Source organism: Lissotriton helveticus, chromosome 10 (assembly GCF_964261635.1).
Source record: "Lissotriton helveticus chromosome 10, aLisHel1.1, whole genome shotgun sequence".
NCBI lineage: Eukaryota > Metazoa > Chordata > Amphibia > Caudata > Salamandridae > Lissotriton > Lissotriton helveticus.
In genome coordinates, this window is record NC_136071.1 from 60,586,914 (window position 1) to 60,610,502 (window position 23,589).

Genomic DNA, 23,589 nt, shown 5'->3' on the forward strand with positions numbered 1-23,589 from the left:
GATTACAGTTGGTATTTTGGAAGACGGATTCTATTGGGGCTGGTAGCTTGTACTTGGTTTTTGTTGACCTTTGGTCCGCATTTCACCTGGTCCAAAGGAATAAGCTTTGGGCAATACTGCTGGAGATAGGTGCCCCGGCCTACCAAGGCACATACGCAAGGGTGATATATGGGAGGAGTGGGGAGCTGCTGGCTCCGTTCCCGGTGGAAAGGGGTGTGAGGCAGGGGTGCGTCTTGGCCCCCACGCTCTTCTCCCTTTTCCTTAACGGGCTGATAGACCACCTACTGGGAACAAGAGACCTGGGGCCTCATTTATGAGGTCTTGCGTCAGTTTTGCGCTTCCGATGCATCACTTTTTGTGACGCATCGGCGACGTAAAACATGCCTCCTGTTGCGCACTATTTACAAAGTGACGCATCTAAGCAGATGCGTCACTTTGTAAACCCCTGCGCTACATTATACCTGCGTCAGGTATAATGTATGCAGAGGGGGCGTTCCCCCGCAAAAAGCCTCGTAATAGTGACGCAGTGAAATCTATGAGATTTCACTGCGTCACTTTTAGGACGCTGTTGCGTCAAAATCTTGCGCCTGCCTCACAGCAGGCGTAAGACTGACGCAAGCCCTTTCACATGGGGCTTGCCCCATGTGAAAGGACACATTGCTGGAGTTGCGTCACTTTTGTGACAAACCCCAGCAATGCGTGACTTTTGCGCTTACAGATACGTCAGAAATACTGACGTATCTGTAACTCCTTGCGACATGATGCGTCATACTGTAAATATGACACATCAATCATGTCGCAAGGAGTGCGCACTGAGAAGTGACGCATCGCTGCTTTCACGCAGCGATGCGTCATTTCTCATAAATGAGGCCCCTGGACTCTCCATGCTTAGCAGGGCATAAGATACCTGCCCTAATGCTCGCTGATGATACCCTATTATTGTCAAAATCATCTACGGGCATACAGCGTACATTAGAGGCATTCTGCTCCTTCTGCAGATTGAGGAACTTGGAGATTAACCTCTCTAAAACCAAGTTCATGGTTTATCACACCAAACTAGCCAATTGTCCTCACCCCCACATGGATGGAACGGCGTTGGATCGAGTGTCTACCTTCGACTATTTGGGGGTTACACTAAACGAAAGAATGGATTGGGGGTCTCATATGGTTAAGGCTAACCTGAAGCTGGCCCAATCATCAGGCGGTATCTTAAATGTTGTTAACAACACCTCTCTTGAACTGCTGGGTCCGCTTGTGGAAATTTATAAAGCCCAGGCGAGAGGGGGTGCACCTTATGGTGCAGATTTATGGGGTTATGTCAGTGCTGCCCCCTATCCCTTACCGAGAATAGCTTTATTAGGCGTCTTCTGAGACTCCCCATGAGCACTCCCCTGACCCCCCTATGGCTGGATTTAGGGTTGGTACCTATCCAGGGGATTGTCTCAAATCACCCCCTGCTGTATTGGAGACTTCTTTGGTTCACCCCGATCTCTTGCGCTACAGGGAGGTCCTGGGGGATCATCTGTCCGGGGGGGTGGCCGGGGAAAATCCCCTGGTTAAACCACACCAAGCAACTCTGCCACGCTCTAGGTAGGGGGCATATGTGGTCGTCCCCTGAGGAGACCTGTGCCCTGTATTCCAAGAAATTATTGAGTCTGGCACTTAAGCGCTACCGAATGGAGCTTATAACAACAAACTCATCCATGGGTAGGCTGACCAATACCTTTCTGGATATCAAGGCCCATCCTCACTTAGAGAAATATTTGGATGATATTCAGCCTCCCCTGGCTAAGAAACTATTTATCCAGTTTAGACATGGTTCATTGCCTCTTAGGGCCATAACACACAAGTGGTCAAATGCCCTGCATACAGCAAGTTCTTGCCCAGGGTGTGTGAGGAGCAGAGGGACAGATCTGCACGTTCTGCTCTTCTGCCCCTTCTACTCTAAGGCAAGAGCTAAATGGATCATTCAACTTTGTAAGTCCAGGGAACTTAGGGACTACAGGGAGGTATTCAGAATCCTTAAATATGACACTACCCCCCTGAAAGTGTTTGCAACTGCTAGATTCCTTCTGTCCATGTGGCACTTAAGGTGTGCAAAATTAAAAACTGAAAGCAGTAGCACACAAATTACCACTCCTGCAGTATTATTAACATTGTAACAAATGAGGTTCCCTATGAATATTATGGCCAGGGATTGTTCATTGGGAGTGCTATCTCATTTTAACGCATCTAAACAATTTCTATGATTCTTTTTTAACCATTCTATGAATTTACTGTGTGCTAGGATTGTAATGTACTATCTCTTAAATATCCACATTTTTATCTGTAATCGTGCATTTTTATCTGTAATTATGTACATATGTCTTTTTATGGTTTTTAACCGATAATAAAAGCTTTTGACTTTTGTTATGTTAAAGTATTTGTAGAGCGCATGACTGCCCAGCAACGGGGCGTCCCAGCACTAGAGATGAACACAGAGTGAAGCGACAGTACAGAAGTGAGATTAACATTTGGCGAAAAGCCAGGTCTTCACCAGCCTTCTGAAGGTTAGGTGGTCAGGGTTGCTGCGGATTTGGGTAGGGATGGAGTTCCAGAGGGCGATAGCCAACAACTTAAAAGATTGACTGCCGGCTCTGGCCCTCCGTATTCGAGGAACTCTGGCCAGGAGCAGATCTGCCGAGCGCAGCGCATGTGTGGGGGGCCCAGTAGGAACATAAATCACTCAAGATTCTGGGGGCAGTGCCCAGAAGGATTTTGTGGTTGAGGCACAGCATTTTGAAGCGCACTCTCTGATCTAGAGGGAGCCAGTGTAGGCGACAGAGAAGTCTGGAGATATGACAGTGTTTGGGAAGGGCAAAGATTGCCCAAGCAGCAGCTTTCTGAATGCACTGTAGCCTTATAATTGTGCTCCCAGAAGATGCACATTGCAGTAATCTAGTCTGGCAAGGACAGATGATTGGATGATCAGTTGCCGAGTCTTAAAATCAAAGAGACCAAGTATTGGTTTGAAGCCCCACAGCAGTACAAAACTTTCCCTGCCACTGATTTGCCATGGATCTCAAAGGTGAGATCACTGTCCATCATTATGCCTAGATTCTTCACCATAGGTTTGGGTACGGGGAGCTCCAAGAGCAGGAGGCCACAACTCATTGCCCCATAGATGGGAGTCTTTACCTACCAGAAGGATCTCTGATTTGGCCAAATTTTGCTGCAAATAATTAGTGGCATCCACTCCGAGATAACTGTCAGATCCTGTCTAAATTTCACCATATCCTGGCTAGGGTTGTTGGAGAAGGCAAACACCAGCTGGGTGCCATCTGCATATGGCACCAGGGAGATGCCCGGGTTTTGGCCAGCAGAGCCAGTGGTCTCACATATACATTAAATAAGGTAGGGCTTAATGCTGACCCCTGGGGCACCTCAGAGTGCAGTGGGTGAGTGCATGAGTTTAAGGGGAGGCCGTGACTTGGAAGGTATGACCATCTAGGAAGGATGAGAACCACAAGAGGGTTACTGTTAATACTACACAAGGAACCAGAACCAGATAAGTGGCTATTCTTATTCGGAGGTGACATAAAATATTCCAAAGGCGTTTGGCTGAAAATTATGGGTGCTGGGTGATAGCAGAATGCTGTTATTGTAAACATGTATTTACCATTTACCACCTGCTCTGTAAAGGGGTCTACTGGTGTTGACTCTGATATTTTGGAATTTCTCAATACTGAGCTAGCGTTATAACCAACGCTGATTATATTCTGTGGTGATCTGAATATTGATGGCATGGGCAGTCTCTGGAGTAGTTATGCTGGCCAGAAACATAAGGTTTTTAGGGCTCTTACACGTCTGACATTAGACAATAGGCTAATTGATGTGTGGCCACATTTAAAGCCTTTTGACCTTGTAGCACCTATTTTTCAGCCCCACATGAAACTGTAGCACATCTTGAATACTCCTTTGTTACATAGCAGTTGATAGCAAGATGTAGTATTAACAAATATCAGTAAGTCCTGTCAGATCACAACCCCTTGGTTTTCGTAGTTACTTTTATGGAGTTGTAAAGAGCGGAATATACTTGGACATTTGAAATGGGCCTGATGCAGGATCAGGGCCATATCAAATACATGAATAAATGGATTGGGGAGTTCATGGAAATTATCAGAAACAGCACTAGTAGTGGTATGGTCTGGGATGCGTTTGGGGCAGGGGTAAGGGGGAGACACTCAGCTTCAGTCTGCATCGTAAAAAGAAGGAAATTCAGCACCTAAAGGTATTATATAAAGCATTGGTACATATTGAGGAGGAACTTGTTGGTGCTATAGCTTCTGGGGCATGCACAGAGAATATATTGCTCAAACTTGCATTGGCAAGAGCCGAAATAGGAGAAAAGTATCTTGCATGGCGGCAAGGTTGTCACGTGCATAACAAATGAGTCGGGCATGTGCTGGCAGTACGGACCAGCAGAAAGCAGTTAGGGGTGAGATCCTTGAGATAAAACATGAGAGGGGTAACTTCGTGACTGGTCCATGGGTATGTAGGAGAAATTTTGTAATTATTATGAGATCTTATAACATGAGGATCAGCACTCCGAGAAGAGCCTAATCAGAGATTATTTAAGTGATATACGACCGCAGCATTTCTCTCCAGAAGATTCTGAATTCATAGATACTCTGTTTTCAAAAGGGCCCAATCTGATTAAAACACATAGTCAGGCACAAATGAAGGTGTGCCCCCCAGAGTCATGGGTATGGGCCACAATGATTAGTTTGAAGAGGGGAAACCTTCAACTGAACCTGGGTCATATAGACCCAGAACGCTTATGAACAGCGATGCAAAGATAATTTCAGAGGTATTAGCCTCCCTGCTAAGCCTTATTATTGGTAAGGTTATTTCCTTTGGCAGCATGGTTTTATATCAGGCAGAGGTACCACTAACCACATATGCATGGTGGTAACACTGTTTGATGCGGCTGCAGTCACAGGAGAACCTATGGGGCTGATCATGCATGATGCCAGAAAGGCGTTTGATAGGGTCTCCTGGAACAACCTATGGGCCAACCATGAGTGGTTCGGTATTGGTAAGGGTTTTATGGATGCTCGATGCTATATGGGTAATGTATGTTGTCTGGCTTTGCCTTAACCGGGGCCATACAGAACCACTTTTGATAAAAAGGGGGACAAGACAAGGCTGCCCCTGTTCCCCTCTTCTGTTTGCATGTTAGATAGATCCCCTGATTCGGAAAATCGAGGCCATAGGGGTATTAAACCTATGTGTTTTCAAGAGAGCAATACCAAAATTCTGTGGTTATGCTGATGATTTGGCGGTAGTAACATCTGATCCTCAATTAGCGTTTACAGAAATTGAGAAAGAGTCCAGGCTGTTTGGGAGGTTTTCAGGGTATTCATTCAATCAGCAAAAAATGTGAATAGTCACAAATAGCTTGGTATATCTGGAGGACCCCCGGGTGATGCAGTCAGCAAGTTATCTAGGTAAAATATAACATTAGAGCTGGAGCAAATTGTGGAGCTAAGCTTAGCCCCTGTCATTCAGAAAGGGAAGAAGGATTTTAATAGGATGAATGACTTTCATCTGTCTATTGTTGGCCGGTGAAATATAATTAAGATGGTTTATCTACCCAAAGTCCTCTACCTCTTCAGGGCTATACCATTGGAAATTGAAAGTCATTGGTATAAGGGTATGGAAGACATTTTTAGCAGGTTTATTTGGGCTTATGAGAAGACAAGGAGAGCTCTAAGGTTTGTGACACTCCCCAGGGAGAGAGGGAATACTTCCAAGCCATATACCGGGAGGACAAAACAGTAGATCCTGTTACCATCAGGGATTGGCTTGGTAAAATTTCCCTCCCATGTCTATCTCTAAGTCAGAGTGAGAAGCTAGAGACCGAAATCTCAGAAGATGAAGTGAGGAGAGCTATCCAGAATGCTAAGAAAGGGAAGGCATCTGGCCCAGATGGCCTACTAGCAGAAATTTATAGATCATTGGAGCAGGAGCTTGCCCCCTTTTTGACAATCCTGTTTAACCAGATTCTTACGGACGGGGTGCCTCCTCCGGTGTCATGGGATAATGCTTCCATTACTCTAATATTAAAACCTGGGAAGCCATCAACGGCATGTGGTTCTTATAGACCAATCTCTATCTTAAACGGAGATTACAAGATATTTTCATCCATACTTGCAAATAGATTAGCTGTAGTTGCACCCTTCATTTTACATCCGGATCAGAAGGGGTTTGTCAAGGGGCGTCAGCTCTTCCAACTGACATACGACTTAATAGGAGCTATAGATCTGGCGGTTCTGAAATCTCTCCCACTCGCGGCTCTAACGTTGGATGCCACCAAGGCCTTCGACAGGGTCAACTGGTTGTACCTGTCGGAGGCCTTGGCAAAGTTCAACGTGGGAGGTAGATTCCGTCGTGCTATCGCTCTCCTATACCGGAATCCTAAGGCCAGTGTTCTGGTTAATGGGGTATTGTCTGACCCTATTGACATCTCTAGGGGAACTCGGCAGGGCTGCCCACTCTCTCCACTTCTTTTCGATCTATATGCTGAACCATTTGCCCAGAGTTTGAGGGACAGTGTTGACATCAAAGGGTTCACATGCAGGGGTTGGGAGAGAAAGGTAGCCCTATATGTGGACGATATCCTCATCTTTACGTCCGCACCCCACTTGGCCCTTCCTGCAATATTCAAACTGGCATCAGAGTTTGGGGAGGTGTCCGGTTACGAGATCAATACATTAAAAACTGAGATGTTGACCTGGAACATCGATCAGAGTTCCTTTACTGCAGGCATTCGGCCGGGTAAGGAGATGAGGTATCTAGGCCTTGATGTTGTTGGGGACATAGATCAGATTGCTACTAATAATTTCTCGAAAGTGGCTAAGGAATGTCGCAAGTTGCTCCAGAATTGGGCCCATCTCCCGTTGTCTTTGTTGGGTAGAATTAATCTTGTTAAGATGTCTATTCTACCGAAGATTACTTTTTTATTTAACATTATTCCTTTATACTTTGAACCTCTTCTTATTAAAAAATTACAGGCTGACATTAATACTTTCATTTGGAACAATCACCTTGTGAGAATTTCTTGGCAGAAAATCACAAGACGTAGGGATAAGGGTGGGCTGGTAGCCCCGGACCTGCAGATCTACGCTTGGGCTTTCCAGCTATCTCACGCTAGGATTTTATTAAAGAATCCATCAGACCATGGAGTTGGTTCTATTTTTTCTACTTTCTTGATGGTAGAGGGGGTGACCAGTCAAGTTTCCTTTTTAAATTCGGAGATCCTACGTTTTTTTTAAAAGTCAAACTGAAAATTTTACGGGGTATGGCAAGAATTTGGGCCCAGCTAACAAAAGGTATTAAAATAGGGTACTATGGTAGTAAAACGCCTCCGTGGGGTCTTCCGGAATGGTTGGGAGATACACTTGCTCAATCTATTAGAGATGCTGGACTTCTGGTATGGGGAGAACTATTTGTTGATGGCACTTTGTTACCCTGGGACTGTTTAAGAAACAAAATTGGTCCAAACTTTTCCAGATTTAAATACATGCAAATATCTAGTTGGTCCAGTGCATATAAAGCGTCACCATCTCGAGAAACTATATTTCCATTGGGTAAACATAGTAACCTTATCACCCTTCTAGTTGACAAGTCTCCCACTAAGAAGGAGATCTCATTTTGGTATAAACTAATCCTGGAATTTTTGCTTCCGGAACAGCTTTGGTCACCGCATCTAATTACTCCCAACCTGCAAGATCTTTGGATTACATCATGCGGTATGATGTGGGACATTGTCAAACCGGCATGGCTACGTAGAAACCATATCTTTACCATTCATCGAGCCTATTATTCGCCCGAACGACTTTCTAAATTTAATCAGGGAAATAGGGTGGCTTGTGCGAGATGTGGGCTCTTAGCCGCAGCTGACATACATATGTTTTTCGAGTGTCCTCATCTTTCTCTGTTCTGGGAAGCCATAAGTAAGACCCTCTCAATATCACTTGGTACTAACATTGTTCTAGACCTTACCTCTGTAATCTTTGGCATTGTGGACAGTGTTCCATCATCGGCAAGGAAGTTGATTTTCTACTCTATCCTGCTTGCTAGGAGAGAGATTTGTAAGAAATGGAAAGACTCTCTACCTCCCTCTATTAATGATTGGTACACTTCTGCACCACAGGTCTCCAGATTAGATTTGGCTCGAGCTGGGAACAGTGACAAAAGATTATTCTGGCATCTCCTTAGGTGGGACCAATTGAGAACCTGTTTTTTTCTTTTTTTTTCCAGGTTCAATGATTAAGCCATCAATCCCATCACTGGGCATAGCCGAACACTGATGCTATCCTAGCATTTTGGCTGTACTCTTAAGACCTCCATATGGTTTTCTGTCTCTGCAAAGCTGGTCTATACACTACTGCTGTGGAATGAAGGCCCCGTTCCATTTCTACACTCCCCACCAGTCGAAAGAACTGAGGCAGCATGGTGCTTGTATATCGGCAGGTTGCACAATCAGAACCTAGGTGGCATATGAGGACAAAAAAAAATAATAAATAAATAAAGAATGTACCATTGGGCCACAGTGCTACTCTGAAGCTATTATTAGGAGATGAGGCTCAAATTGGTTCTTGAAATATATTGAACCTAGCTATTATAAGAGAGTTAGATTCAAAGTTCTGTCAGCCGCATTTCAGGTGTGGCTGGCACCAAAGAGGAAAATAGGGCTTGGAAGGATGAACTTCTACTCTGAACCCAGTGCTTCCTGAAATGATTTCATGATATGGTTATGTCACACAGGGAGGATTTGGTAATCAGGATGGGATTCAGTCATTTGAGGAAGTTCAAGTTAATTATGGGGTTGATAGAAAATACTTTTTAAAGTATTTGCAAAAATTGAGCTTTTAGCTAAGAAGAAAGGGGGGCCGAAGGGATTTTGCTAAGACTCTATCATGAAGGTGGATAGGGATTATGAGGGATGTACTTTCAGTCACATATATGAGGGGCTGACCCAATTGATGCAGGACAACCTTGAGAAGCAAGTGGAGAAATGGAAACCCAGACTAGGTACAGATTGTGGCAGTTGTTTAGACTCTTTGGAACTATGGAAGTCAATTCTGTGCTCTGCCATGTAACAGTCACAACATTATAAAACACATTTCTTGCTGTATTACAACCCATCCAAAATAGCCCCATGGGGGATCAAGCAGGAGTCAGCTGTCCTCGCTGCAGTAGCAAAACATATATATATGTTCTCAACATGTCACCTGCTAGAAACCCTGAAGAGGGATATGAACTGAAATGAAATACCAGCATTTGTAAAGTGCACAGCGACCTCCGGAGAGGTGTCCCAGCACTGGGGCTGTCGGGAAGATTAACCCCTTCAGTGCTGCGCGAATTCCTCTGCAGTGCTGAAGGTTCTAAAGAACCTTTGGACTCATGACGGAATGGTTCCGTCATGAGCACAGGCCAACAGACGCTCATAACTGAACCTTTCCGACATGAGCACCAAAGGGGTTAAGCGAGCTATTGCCCAGAGTCACATGGTGCTTGGTTAACCTGCCGCTGGTGGCGGGGATCGAACCGCGAACCCCGTAGTCCAGAGTCAGGCACCCTGGTTGCTGCGCCACACTTCTTTCATCAAATTCTTTTAGATCAATCCCTGAAAAATTAAAAGTAATCCTAATGCCAGAATTAATGCTGCTAAGGGTCAGAAGTGATGGAACTATTGGGTCACATCAATCTTTTTTGTTTTTGTCCATGGCAGTGGTTAGAATCTGTATTTCTCATGGCCTGGTTGGATTCACTCACCCCAACGTTTCATCAATGGCTTGCACAGACTTTATCTATCTTTAATCTAGAAAAAGGGGTGTATGAAAGCACTAGAAAATTAGGTAGTTGCATTTGGGCCCCGATTTATAGCTGTAAAAAAGACTGGGCAGTAGGTCACAATTGATTATTTAATTATGAATGTCTACAACGTGCACAGCTACGTCAACATAGGGTAAACTACAATGGGCCATGCAGAAAATACAGGACATTTCTATAATGGGATTCAGAACAGTTTCAAGTCAGATATATATTCCAATACAATGCTAGGGAGAGCCTTGATTTGGGAATGCTTAACCATTTGTCATTATTCCAGATCCCTCAGTCAGTCTGCAGTGAAAGTTGTGATCCAGGATACCGGAAGTCTGCCATTACAGGACGTCCCAAGTGCTGCTTCTCCTGTGTGCCCTGTCCTGATGGGAGCATCACAAACCAAACAGGTGGGTTCACTAACTTCCTAGAATAAAGATATGTTATTCAGTGGAAAGCTTCACCTCAGCAGACAAGGACCACATGGACCTGGAATTCAGCCTAAACTGGTTAGAGGTGCCTCTCTGTGGAAGGAATGAAAATGGTCAGTGGGTATGTATGATGAAGTAGGCATCTAAGAGTTACTCTAGGTAGGAAATAAGAGCAGCTGTGAAACTGTTCAACTGGATGGCATATTAATAACTAAATAGCACACTTATAGGCTCCCTGAAAAGTCACTTGATTATTCTACATACATCTCAACTAACGTTAATACATTTTCTCAGAAACTTAGATAGAAAATTGTCACAAAATGAAACACTTGGGCCCAGATTTTCAAAGGTTTAGTATTGGGTTAGCGTTACTTTTTCAACTCAAACACGACACTAAACCTGTTTTGGGATTTACAAACCAACACAAATTGGTATTTGCAATGGTTTGTACATAAAACTAATGCAAAACAGGGCAAAATGCTGCTTTGAATTACTTTGCATTAAGGGGGTGATACATGTGTGGTATATGGCATTTCCATGCCACCACCTATGCTTTTGGATGCTAAAACCTATTCACTAACATTGGTAGAAAGGGTTTAGAGCCAAAAATTAACACCGCTCAAAAGCAGGGGTTATACAAAGAAATATTTTCATTTCTCTGAGCTTTTCTGACTTTGCAAGTGTGCTGCACTGTACAGCACACACACAAACTAGGAACAGATTTTAAACTTGACTAAGCACAGTATTTTGTCCAGGGAGGGTACCCTACCTGTACAAACCTATGCTAGACTCGGGCGCACCCACTAGCACTCTGGCAGTAAGCTGTGTGCCTGCAGAACAACAGCACAAATCAGCGCTAGGGAGAGGGGAGGCGAGTGACATATCTCAGTGAATATGGTGCTCTCCTGCTCTCTCCCTGTCACACAACACAGTCCAGCCTCTAGGGCTTAGTTTCTGCACTTGACCCTTGTATTTTGGTATGATTCTACACACAAAATCTTGCTACGTCTTAGGTTTCTTAGGTGAAGAAATCATCCTTGCTGACAAAGAATTATTCTCATTGTGGTTATAAAATCCCATTTAACGTTCTAAGTGTATGTGGGCTCTGTCCTGAAACAATCATTTATGCCGTCAATATGAGTTATGTTTTTTTTTTAGCACTCACATAATTATAGAGGTGCACTTCTACAGGACAAGAGTGGGGAACTTAGAGGCAATCAGGGTACCAGGCAGAGGTCACCATCAATGTCGTTTTATTTCTCGTTGCTACTGGTTAGCTCATATTTTCTAGGAAAAGTCCACTTGCAGATTGCCGTGTTCCTGTTGCCACACATGAGATCAACCAATTGATCCTTGAAGTCCACATCTCTGTCCTGAGTACAGGGGTGAGCAGGTCAACTTCTTCAGGGCTCCTCTTAGGTGACAGACAGAAGGTCCAGTCCTCTTTTGTTCTTCCACAGATTTAGACAGAGTTCTGAGGAAATGCCTTGGATTACAAAATTTGTGCCTGGCGAAAGTTAGTGGGTGATAGTGACACCTGGGCACTCCCCAACCAACCGGGTAAAGAGTACTGGGGAGAGCATGATGACTTGTTCAGTAGTTTCTGTTTGCTTTAGTACAAGCAGATCCAAAATGCCATCTGCTATGGCAGTTGCAAGATGTGGAGATACTTCAGCAACACTAAACTTGGACTGATGTAAAGAACATCAAATCAATTTAACTAATGTCTCTAGATAGTTCAGTTAAAGACAAATCTTTGCACAAGTCTTAAAATGTTTGCAACAAAAGAAAATATATGTGAGTTACAGATTCAGTCTGACAGAGAGCCACCCTGAAGAAAAAGCATGCACAAATATTTAACAAACAGGCTTTCAGTCACGCTGCACCTACAAGGGGAATATTGTAGGTGCAAGGGTTTGATGTCATGAGAAATGAAGAGATGGTCTTTAAACATATAAAGGACATAAGGTTTTGCCCAAGAAGATATTAACATGTTATCATATCAAGAGACACTTATTATGGCAATGTATGAATTAAGGATGACGGTTGACAGTGGTCGGTCTGCAGTGTTGGTATTACTACATCTTTTGATCTGCATTTGACACTGTCAACCGTCAAACTAATCCTTAAATTGTAAGAAATGGAAGTAGAAGGTACTTTTTTGGAGAACATTAAATCCTGTATATAAGGCAGATATCAAGCAATCTCAGTCCCCTCATTCCTCTCCGAGTCAAAGGAAACTAGACACAGAGTACCCCAGGGACCAGCTCTGAGTCCCATCCTCCTTAATGAATATTTACACCTACTCTTGACTTTGATTAAATCCTATGACATTTCTTTTTTTAACTATGCAGACACTATACAGCTAATCCTGTATCTAGATAACAACGACCAGAGCCACATTGAAGGCCTGCATGTATGTTCAAAAGAAATGGCAAAATGGCTAAGAAGAAACTCACTGAAGTTTAATGAACACAAATCTGAACTCCTGTGTTGTACCCCCTCTAACGTACCTTACTCCAGCAAAATTTCTAGCCCTGCAGTAGCTCAAAAAGACTGAAGAGTGCTCAGGTGGTACAAAGTCTGGGAGTAATGATGAATGAACACTTGTCTGTGGAGAACCATATTAATAAAACTTCAGCTATCTATTTTGGTCTACTGAGGAATCTAAAGAAAATTGTTCCAATGCTACTACAGCCAGCCAGCCAGGAAGCTAGTGATACACGGTACAGTTTTATTTTGATTATTGCAGTGCCTTGCTCATGCCAGACTACCTAATCAAGAGATTAAGGAGGATACAAATTCTGGCAGCTAAGCTTGCCCTGAACAAATCAGGTTTCAGCCTCAAGCACCTTGAGGTCTATATCTTTATGGACTAATGTTTAGTCGATAAAGCTGTCAACAGTTCAGGTCCTTTGTTACTACAAAGTCAATTCAGGCCATATAAGCCTACAAGGTGTTTATGATCACCATTGGCTAACCTGGCATGTCAGGTATGCCCAGACATGGGTCCTGGGCTCACTGTGCCACTGGAATCAAGCTATCCTGGCTGAAGTGGGGTGAAATCCTGAAACCAGTCCTAGGATGCTTATTTCCGGTCCAGGGAGGACCTGGCTTGGCAGTTTAGGCTGGACTGTTCCCATGAGGCACAGGGTCAAGATTGATTTGCATATGGCCAGGTCTAATCTGGGGTGGCATGGTGAGCAAAAGAATCATGAATTTGACTGGGGGTGAATGTTATGATATGCTCTGCATTCCGTCCATCAATTATGGGTCTTTAACCTGGTATATGTGCCAAGTTTCAGGAAAGTAAGGTCAGGCAGAAGATCCTTTCAGGTCAAGGTGCCTCAGTTAAGGAACAAACTGCCAGCACATTGTAGAGCCAAGGGAAATCTGTTCAGTTTTAGGAAGAGTCTAAAAACCTACCCCTTTACACAATAAGAGGCATAAGGATGCGACATCAAGGATACATTTTTCACATTTGTTATGTTTCAGGGTATATATGTGAGTAACATGATATCTACAAGGTGAATAATGCACTTTATAAATGCTGGGTAATAATAATTAATAATGATGTGAAAGAGTAGTTCAAATCATCATAATTGATCACATCCGCTGTAGCCCAAATAACATGAGCTAGAAGCATGGCTGAGGTGGATACAATTACAAATCAAGAAATAAGTTTCATATTTTAATACTCAGTTACATTACAATCTGACGGGCAATTCTTCCCAATGTAACCTTAGTCTTATTATCTGTTATAGATGCTCCATGTGCTATTCCATCAAGCTTCTTGAAAGCCAGCATTTTAATGTTGACCTTGATGGTTTAGTTTGCTCTGGATTACCTCCACACTATCCTCACTGGCTTGCTGAAGTTGTCACAGATTTACCTAAACTAAAACACCTCACACTTTGATGTACTGTTGTCGGCTATTTCTCCTGATGTATTCAAAGGGAAAACAAAGCAATTTCAAAGCTGACAATTCAGGTATTCAGTTCTGGCCATGACTCTGGATACTTGCTTTGCAACATAAATTTTGTGTACCAAGCCCTCTTGAGAGTCTTGGTAGGCTGGTCAATCAGTCAAGGCCTAGCTCAGATGAATAAATGTGATGTCAAGAGCTTTGATAGTATACAACATATTTTCAAGATCAATAAATAATCATGAATGTTGCAATGTTAGTAAACAAATAGAACAAGGAAGATCAGAATATTTAGTTCAAATCATGGCAAACCTCTAATCTCTGTTTATGTTTTTTAACTATCAACAAACAAAAATCAGTGGGGACAGATGTCAGTACCCAAAGGGCCAAATCACTATCTAGCCAAATGCATGGAATAAGGAAAACAAGTGAGGTGTTTAGGGCTGTTGGGATCTGAGCAATGTATATACCTTAGTGATAATTGCACTATGTTAATAACAACATCCGGTACTTGTCAGTGCAGGAATGCCAGTTCCCCAGGAGTTGTCGCCTTTATTAGGTACCTGCCTACGAGAGTGCCAAAAGACCCTTCAGGCAGACTCAACACATTAGCTTCACTGCTGACAAAGTTGCTCTCTAGAGTAACAAAAGCACCTTTATTGGATTTGGACTGATTCTTTTTCTGATGTAGGGCAACCCTACTTCTGCTATTCAGGTGAAAAAAATGGCAAAATCCTCCTGTTTAAATATTCACCCAGGAATTTCACTTACCTCTACTTCTACTTAGAAGCACATGACCTGCAATTTGACAAAGAAAACAAGGCAAATATTTAGTGACTTTTGTCTTTACAACTAATATTTAATTAAAAGCATCATAAAAGATTGAGCCTGAAAGTACAACATCATAAGATGTACAGTTTGTACGAACAATAGACTTGTCTTTTAACATGGAAGTTGATTTCTCTGTAACAAAATGAGGGCATAGATATGCTTCTTCATCTGAATATCTAATACATTATTTTAATTACAAAGGTTGCCATCTGTTTTTATTTCAGATTCCATAGACTGCATAAAATGCCCGATTGACCACTGGTCAAGCACAGAAAAAGACAGATGCATTGCAAAGCAAATTGACTTCTTGTCCTATAATGACCCACTGGGATTCATCCTGGCTTTAATCTCTGTTTTCCTGTTCTTTAATGCTGCTGGCATCTTCAGTACTTTTGTATCTTATCGGCACACTCCAGTTGTACGGGCTAACAACCTCCACCTTAGTTATATTCTCCTCTTTGCCCTCATGATGTGCTTCCTCTGTTCCTTGATCTTCATTGGCCAGCCAAGGAGAGGGACTTGCATGGTTCGTCAGGTTATCTTCGGCATATCCTTCTCGCTTGCTGTTTCTTGTGTGATGGCTAAAACAGTTATGGTCGTCATCGCCTTTAGGGCCACTAAGCCCAACAGCAAGTTAAGAAGGTGGATTGGCTCCAGATTCTCCTACATCAATGTCCTGGTCTGTACCTTCATAGAGGTTACTATTGGAGTCATCTGGTTGGGAACTTCACCAGGATACCCAGAACTTACCAATAGTACGGACAACTGGAAGATTACTGCACAGTGCAACGAGGGCTCCATCCTGATGTTCTGCTGCATGTTGGTGTTCATGGGAATCCTGGCATGTGTAAGCTTTGGAATTGCTTTTTTAGCTCGAAATTTGCCAGACAGCTTCAATGAAGCCAAGTTCATCACCTTCAGCATGCTGGTATTTGTCAGTGTCTGGATTTCTTTCATCCCAGCTTATCTCAGCACAAAAGGGAAATACCTTGTTGCAGTTGAGATTTTTGCAATCTTGTCCTCTGGTGCTGGCCTCATGTACTGTATTTTTGCACCAAAGATTTACATTGTCTTTCTCAGACCAGAGAGGAATACCAAGGACTTTCTGGTAAAAAAAGCAACAACTTCCATGCGTACTGGATAAAAGGATTAATGGAATAAACTGGAAAGTTTTCTTCTAGATTAAATTGTACAGACTACATCAAAGCTTTCTGAGGATATAGAACCTGTAATTTTTTTCTTACCTTGGCATGGTCAATGTACACATATGTTTTCTCAACACGCTTGTATGTAAATATTGATGTACACTATGTATCATGCTTCATGCTGTTCTCAGTTCAGTTCATAAACTTTATTCGATTCACATAAGAATCATAAAAGTCAAATAATACATTTCAAAACATACTTTAAAATTCATTTAGAAGCAGTTTTTAAATTTGTACAGTAAATTAATAACATACATTGATTAATAGGGAAAGTTATGGCCATTGCTTGTTCGATCAGGTTCAAATAATCCAGAAAAATAAAACAACAGTATACCTGAGCAACAAAACTGGTTCTAGGAGCCATGCTGTTCTCATTTATCTATTAAAACTCAACAAAAATAACCATTTCGTGGCTGGAAGCATTAGCTATTTAAATTTAACTCAAAGCATCTGAAAGGAGAACTCTTTTGACTTACTCTCTGACTGGGACAGAAACATTTGTGCATTTGCAGCTAAGCTGTTTTTCTGGCTTAAGTAATGAGGACAAAATACTGATGCTCGAGGCAGAGGGTTGTGTCTGGTTTGAATAGTTATACCCTGGGCCTCATTTACAATATTTTGGCATTGGGCAGCGCCCCAAGACTTCCTTCTACAGTGCCCTGTCAAACGAAAAGGGCAGGTACGCCGCATTCCTGCCCTTTTCCCCTGGGCTGGCACGCAAATGGCTGCCATGGGCTAGAGCAGGCACCACTGCAACATGGTACAAAGGTGTCAGCGATTTATAGGTGTTGTTTGTGTGCAGGAAGCATTTCCTAATGTGTGTTTAGTTTGACTACAGACTACTTTAATGACAATAAAGGTATTCTTCTTTACATGCACCAAAATGCACCAAAATCATCTTGTGTTCCTTTCACATACACAAAGCATTATTATCAAGGACATACTTCCCAAGGTAATGTTTGGAAATGTGATCCCTTCGCCTTCTCCCATCCACTGCTCTACTCCCATCTCTTGATGCGAAGGCCAATCCTGGTGGCAATATTTGGGAGTATGGCACACGTTGCTACTATCTTACACGCTAATTTGGGTGCAAATAGCAACGCAGCCCCACTCTAGTGAAAGCACCTGAAATGGGATTTTCAGTAGAGAAAATGTCTGCTCAATGACACTCCTGGTGCTACAATGTGCATTATTATATTGGCACTCATTTTGGGAGGTGGAGAAGGGTATGGTGTGAGGATTCATGGACATATGACATACACAATGTCACCTGCAACACAAACATACTCTCGATGCTATATGGGATTGCTATATGGTATGATGAATAGTTGACCACACACACATATGAATTTCTATTCTATACCTAATAGATATCCATCATCAAATTACCCTCTTTCCAGTTATCTGTTTATTCCACTGTGTCTAAACATGTAGGAGTCATGCATGCTTCCTGTGACACAATATCAGTTATGATACTGTAGGCATTGCTTGCCAACTGAATGTTCAGGGAATTTGTACTTTTCTTGTTTCAGAAAAAGCATTCAAGGTAGGATGAGGGACATATGGGCACATGTGTCCCATTTATAGGCCCTATGTCATGGGGAAAATATGCAATCCTGTGAAACTCCAATTTGGTACTATGCATTTCCTGGGCATCGCTTGGTAGGTTATATGTCTTGGTGACTACAGATCAGCATGGCATCTAGGAATGCACTGACAAACTGTGAAAGTGCACCTTCTGAAACCCCTCCTGCAACTGCAATCCCACCCTGGTAACTGCCAGAGGCTAATTGGTGTAATGAGCACAACACAGGCACAAGAATAGGGATTACATTACTGTGCAGGCTCCTGCTTTCAAGATGTGGGTGTAAGATTGAAATAATCTCCAATATGACAGTGCTAAGTAGCCTGTATTTCTCATAGATGTCTTCCTTATTTTGTTGAAAGAGGGCCTGCCTGAGTCTAAAAAATCTATTCTTGCCTCCGCCTCCTCCTCCACTGAACAGCCAGCATTCGCATCCTCCGTGCAATAAGGTAAAGAGCAGCCATTGTTGTAATCCCTGATGCATACTGGGCCAGTTTATATACTCTCCACCCATTTACCACCTGTTCCAAACTCATGCTAAACTGCATGCACTTGAGCTTTATTTTGCGACAATTCACTATCCGCTATATGTATCAAGCTATTTAGTATTCGCAAAGGCCGAAATTCTGCGAATTTCGGCCTTTGCGAATGCTAATTAGACAAATGGAATGTATCAAACTAGTTTGATGCAAAATAAGGAATAGCAAAATTTGCTAATCCTTATTTTGCGATTGCACTTAAGGAATTGCAAATTTTGCGATTCCTTAAATGCAATGTATCAAACAAATAAAATGCAAAAAATGCCATTAAGGATTAGCAAATTACCACCAACTTCTAGTTGGTGGTAATTTGCGAATTCTTATCAAAAATCTTTTTTGATAAAAACCAAAGGTGCCATATGACGCCCATACATGCCCTTAGGGCATGTATGTGCGCCATATGCCCCCAAATGTCTTTTTCAGGGGTGCAGCAGGGTGTTCTTGAGACACCCCTGCACCCTTGGAAACATCCCTAATTTGCGATCAGCAAATTGCTAATTGCAAATTGCACTTTCATTCCTATGGGCCTCCTGGCCCATGGAAATGAAGGGGTAATTTGCGATTGACAATTTGCTAATCTCAAATTAAGGAATGCTAAGGAATCGCTATTGGAAAGCGATTTTGTACATACATACCGTTTTGCATTTCCTAAATAGCGATTCCTTAAAATTCGCTATTTAGGAAATGCAAAATGGTTTGTTGATACATATAGCGGTATGTGCGGATGCGATGAACATACCATTTGGGAGTCACAAATAGTGATTTCCTAATGCATTCGCAATTTTTACAGACTCGCAAAACAGTTGCATCGCAATGTGGGGTTTGCGGATGGAGTACATCACGGACAGTCATTTTTTCAGTCACAAACCCTACTGCGCCCGTTTCACGAGTCGCAATATTTTCCTACACATGGCCTACAATTCGCTTATTGTCAATGGGAAGCTCCTTGACAAAGAGCAAGGCAGGGATTCCTGGCGGTGGTGTATCATGAGAAAATGGTAATACACATTCACAAAAATTACAGAACGAATCAGTTTATACCAACTACAATTACACAGGAAAATATGCTTCTCAGAATTGCAGAAGGGGAAAATTCAGCAAAGCACAATATCTATCAAGATTAGCTTGCTGTTGGTATCATCCTCTGCCCTGGTGCTCAAACATGGCTTCCACTGCCTCATACTTTGGTACTGCAGGAGTTGTGTCATATTTTGCAATGGATTTGTGATGAGGGTGTCAAACCTAACAGCTTTAGGGTGGTCTTCCCTCAACTTTTTGCCTGCCTTTTGTGTGAGTTCACTTGGTCACAATCTAGTTTTCAGAGAGGCCTCAGAAGTGCCCCAGATGTCCATCATGGTGAAGATATCACTGCAGCTGTGCCTGGCAGCTTCCTGGCGTGCAGACAGGCTATAATTTAATTTATTGAAGGTGGCTATTTTCTGCTGGCGTTAACCTGTCATTACCTGGAGGAGGACTGGCTGTGGGATGGTAGGTGGACCATCAAGGGATCAGCACAGGTGATTACTATGATGCCATTTCTCTGGTGACAGCCATCCCTAAGAAACAAAAATCTTATAAAACTGCTGATCATACTAAATGTACTGTAATTGTTCGAGCCACTGCAGACATGCGGGTTCTCTTCACTACTAAAATGCTTATATACATCTCCGATAATTCAGTAAGTGTTTTTTTTTCCATTTCTAACGTGTTGTAGTTTCTTGTTTTTTGAGCAACAGAAAGTAGTCCCCATTAAAATCACCAAGGATCTTTGGGCTACAAAGTAGTTCCGCATTGTATAAACTTTTTGGCAGGTCACATTAAAAAAAAAATTTTATTGCTTTTTTTAGCACCATAAATAAAATAGTAGTCTGAGAACAAAGTTGACTTGACAATTCATCGATGTTCTGGTGTTGTTAGGTCAGGAAGAGAATGATATTCAACCACCAACATTTCCCTGGACAAATGGAGAGGGGCTTACAACAGATGACCCTGAGGAAGGGTAGAAACTGGTCATGTGAGGATTGTATTTTGATTCGTCAGTCACTGACAACTGAGAACACAAACAGTCCCAATGAGGGGATGGAATACGGGATCCATCATACTTATAGATAATGGTTTCCAAGGAGATGCAACAATCTACCTGCAGGCACGCTATCTGTCACTACCAGCGCCATTTTTAAAGTTCATTTTGGGGTTCATGCCATTGTCATCATATTAATGAATTGTATTTGTTGCATCACGTTACAATGTATAGGATGTTAAGCAATCTCAAAAAGGTAACAAAGAATAGAAGCCAATACAAAGGGTCATCCATGGATTAATAAGACCCATTCAGTTGCATTCCCTCAAGCATCCTAACAACGTCTTGTTCATAATTGTACCTGTAGCAGACGTATTTATGTGCGCGTGGTGTGGATAATATTTACAATACAAATGTACACTACTCTCTAAGGGCCAGATGTATGCAAAATCAGTTTTGCGAGTCTTTAATAGCTATTTTTAGCGAATCGCTCTTAAGGACACACAAAATGGAATGTATGTAGGAATCTCAATAAAAATTGCGATTCATTAATATGCCTTAATTGAGGATCTCAAGTTGCGATTCTCAATCAAAGAATAGATTTCCATTCATTCCTATGGGCCTAGAGGCCCAAAGGAATTAATGGGAAGACATTCGCAATTTGCCAGTACCCATTAGGTACTCGCAAATTGCGAATGCAATTTCAAGGGTGCAAGGGTGTCAAAAGGACACCCTGTTGCACCCCTGAAATATCTATTTGTGCACATGTGGCGCACATACATGCCTCGAACATGTGTTAGTGTTACTTTGCCTTGTCAAGTCAAGTGTATGTGTATTTCAGGGCATAATCCCACAAAACACACAGTTGCAATTTACAAGATGCATACAATAAAACATTGTACAAAGTGTAAAATGCGGGCTAAGTAGCTCCTATACCTCAAAAACAGACATAAAGGGCGAATCCAGTATCTCCTTGCATTCTGATAGACCGGGAAAAAAAATAATATTTCAATAATACTATGAATATACATATCACACCTGTTAGTCTCATCATCAGAGCGACTCTTCCATTTACTTGTCATATGCATCCTATCAAACCTAAATTTCATAAAAAGTGTTTTTGTTTGGAAATATTTCATCTGGATACAACATCAAAACGTGGGTGGAAATAGTTTAAACTCCAAAAATGTGTCAGTTAAACCCCCATTTTTCAGACACTGATTACTCCTGTACACACCACAATGCTAATAAACTTTCCAAGTGCCTTTGGATGTCTGGTGCATAGACCAAGGCTCAAACCACATGGTTGCTAACCCCAGGGTACTTAACCAATGCTTTCCATGGCCTAGCCAGGGCAGTGTAGCTGTCTTACCTAGAGATAAGTTTTCTAGTAGACAAACCCTATAAAGGTCAAGCACAGCTGATGTCCACAATCTGACCCAAATAAAATAATAGTCTTAAGACAGGGATGTGGTCAATTTTCTTGAGATCTGTGTCAAAGAAAAAAGGCACCAGATGTGTGCTTTTTGGCAAATATAAAAAAGAGATCTAGCAAAATAGATTTCCCTTGTAAACAGCACCTGAACGATTTGACTTCCCCATAATTCATTTCTATACAGACTGACATACTATACCCTGGTTATGGAATTCTCACAAGCTTTGTCCTCCTGTTGCATTAGTGTGGAGTAGGAAATGGTATATGTGGACAGAGGCACTCTCCTCATTCATCTTTGATTAAAGTGTGTCCATTCATTGAGATGTTATAACCGCCTGTCTCTCAGGTGAAGTGTGAGGCCACAAGTCGGCTGCATAAATGCAGTCCTTGACCAATGGTTACTAGCCCAGCTTAAGGTGCTGTACTTGACCAGATGAATCAGGCATGGATGGTTTTGCAGACTGCATCAAAGGAGTGTAGTTCAATTGTGCTTTAGACATCTGTAGCATTAGATGAGGATGCCAAAAATATACTGTATGGTACCTAAGTTCAGAAACTGTGATTTGTTCTACCTCTGTTGAGACATAGTGCTGGATGTTTGAAGAGAGTGAGGAAATGGATAGAGAGACCATGTGCATAATCAGCTGTTATGGGTAATTAATAGTGGATCAGTGAATGTCTTTGCAATGCACACATGAATGCGTTAGGAGTTACATAGGAAGGATGGTTCTGATTTGTGACAGTGAACACAATGGTATGATCCAGTGAACATACACATTAAAAAATTGTGTTTGTGCTATGCTCACTAAGCTGCCACATATTTTCCTAATCTATCTCCTACATTCAATCACCCTGGTCTAACACAATATGGCAGGAAGCTGGGAGACAGTGGGGGACTTCCCAATCCATTCACCCTACATGCTCAGTCACACCAACAAACTGCTATAGGAAACCTAACGATGGGTTCAAGACTGTACCACTACTGAAAGACAAGGTCAGGAATCTACATGCATTTTGTTTTAAAAATGTAATAGAAACTAATAGTGGGCTGGTCATCTTAAGAGAACATAATGAGAAATGTTATTTCAGCAAATTAATTATTTTTTGCCTACTAGTAATTTTTGCTAAAAAATACACCATCTGTTATAATTATGTCTTTGTCATGAATTCTCTGCTCTGATCACCAGGTCTATGAGGTCATTGAATGTTGAGCCGTCAGTATTTTGATGTGTCAGTGGTTAGAGGGGAGGGGGGTTACCAGAGTGGAAGTTGCACTGAGTAGGCTGTAAACAGCGTTCTCCAACGTATAAAATTAAATACATCAAGCGGCTACTGTACTACTGCTTTCTAAGAAGGTATCTTCATTTGTGACACCTGCCCTCTTTCAACACCTGAAGTTCAATTCTAGCAATTCAAACTTTTGTGGCTACTAGTTACTTTTGAAGCTCTTATAAACCAAAATGTTTGCTAGAACTACACCTTCTGCTATAATTATCTGTCTTTGGCATGAATTACCTGCACTAGTCACCAGGCCTATGAAGTCTTTTTTTTTTTTTATTAAAGTCTTTCAAAACAATACAAAATTATAAATAAAATTATAAATAATGCACGGTTCATTAACAGTACTTCACCTCATTTAGTCTTAACAAATGTCATAGTTCTAAGAAAAAAAAGATAACAAATAACATACATCACACATTATACAACAAAAATTATTGAAGTCACAATGTCTGTATATAATATGACAT

At 42.0% G+C, this 23,589-nt stretch overlaps 1 protein-coding gene across 1 annotated transcript in view; it reads left to right on the forward strand.

Moving 5' to 3' along the window:
- The window catches only part of LOC144783892 (extracellular calcium-sensing receptor-like), a 106,128-nt gene extending 89,927 nt beyond the window's left edge, over positions 1–16,201 (forward strand). Inside the window, exons 5-6 of the mRNA XM_078662634.1 lie at positions 10,157–10,280; positions 15,282–16,201. Of these exons, the coding sequence (XP_078518760.1) occupies positions 10,157–10,280; positions 15,282–16,201 (1,044 nt within the window). The remainder of the gene's footprint in view (positions 1–10,156; positions 10,281–15,281) is intronic.
- Positions 16,202–23,589: the final 7,388 nt, after the last annotated feature.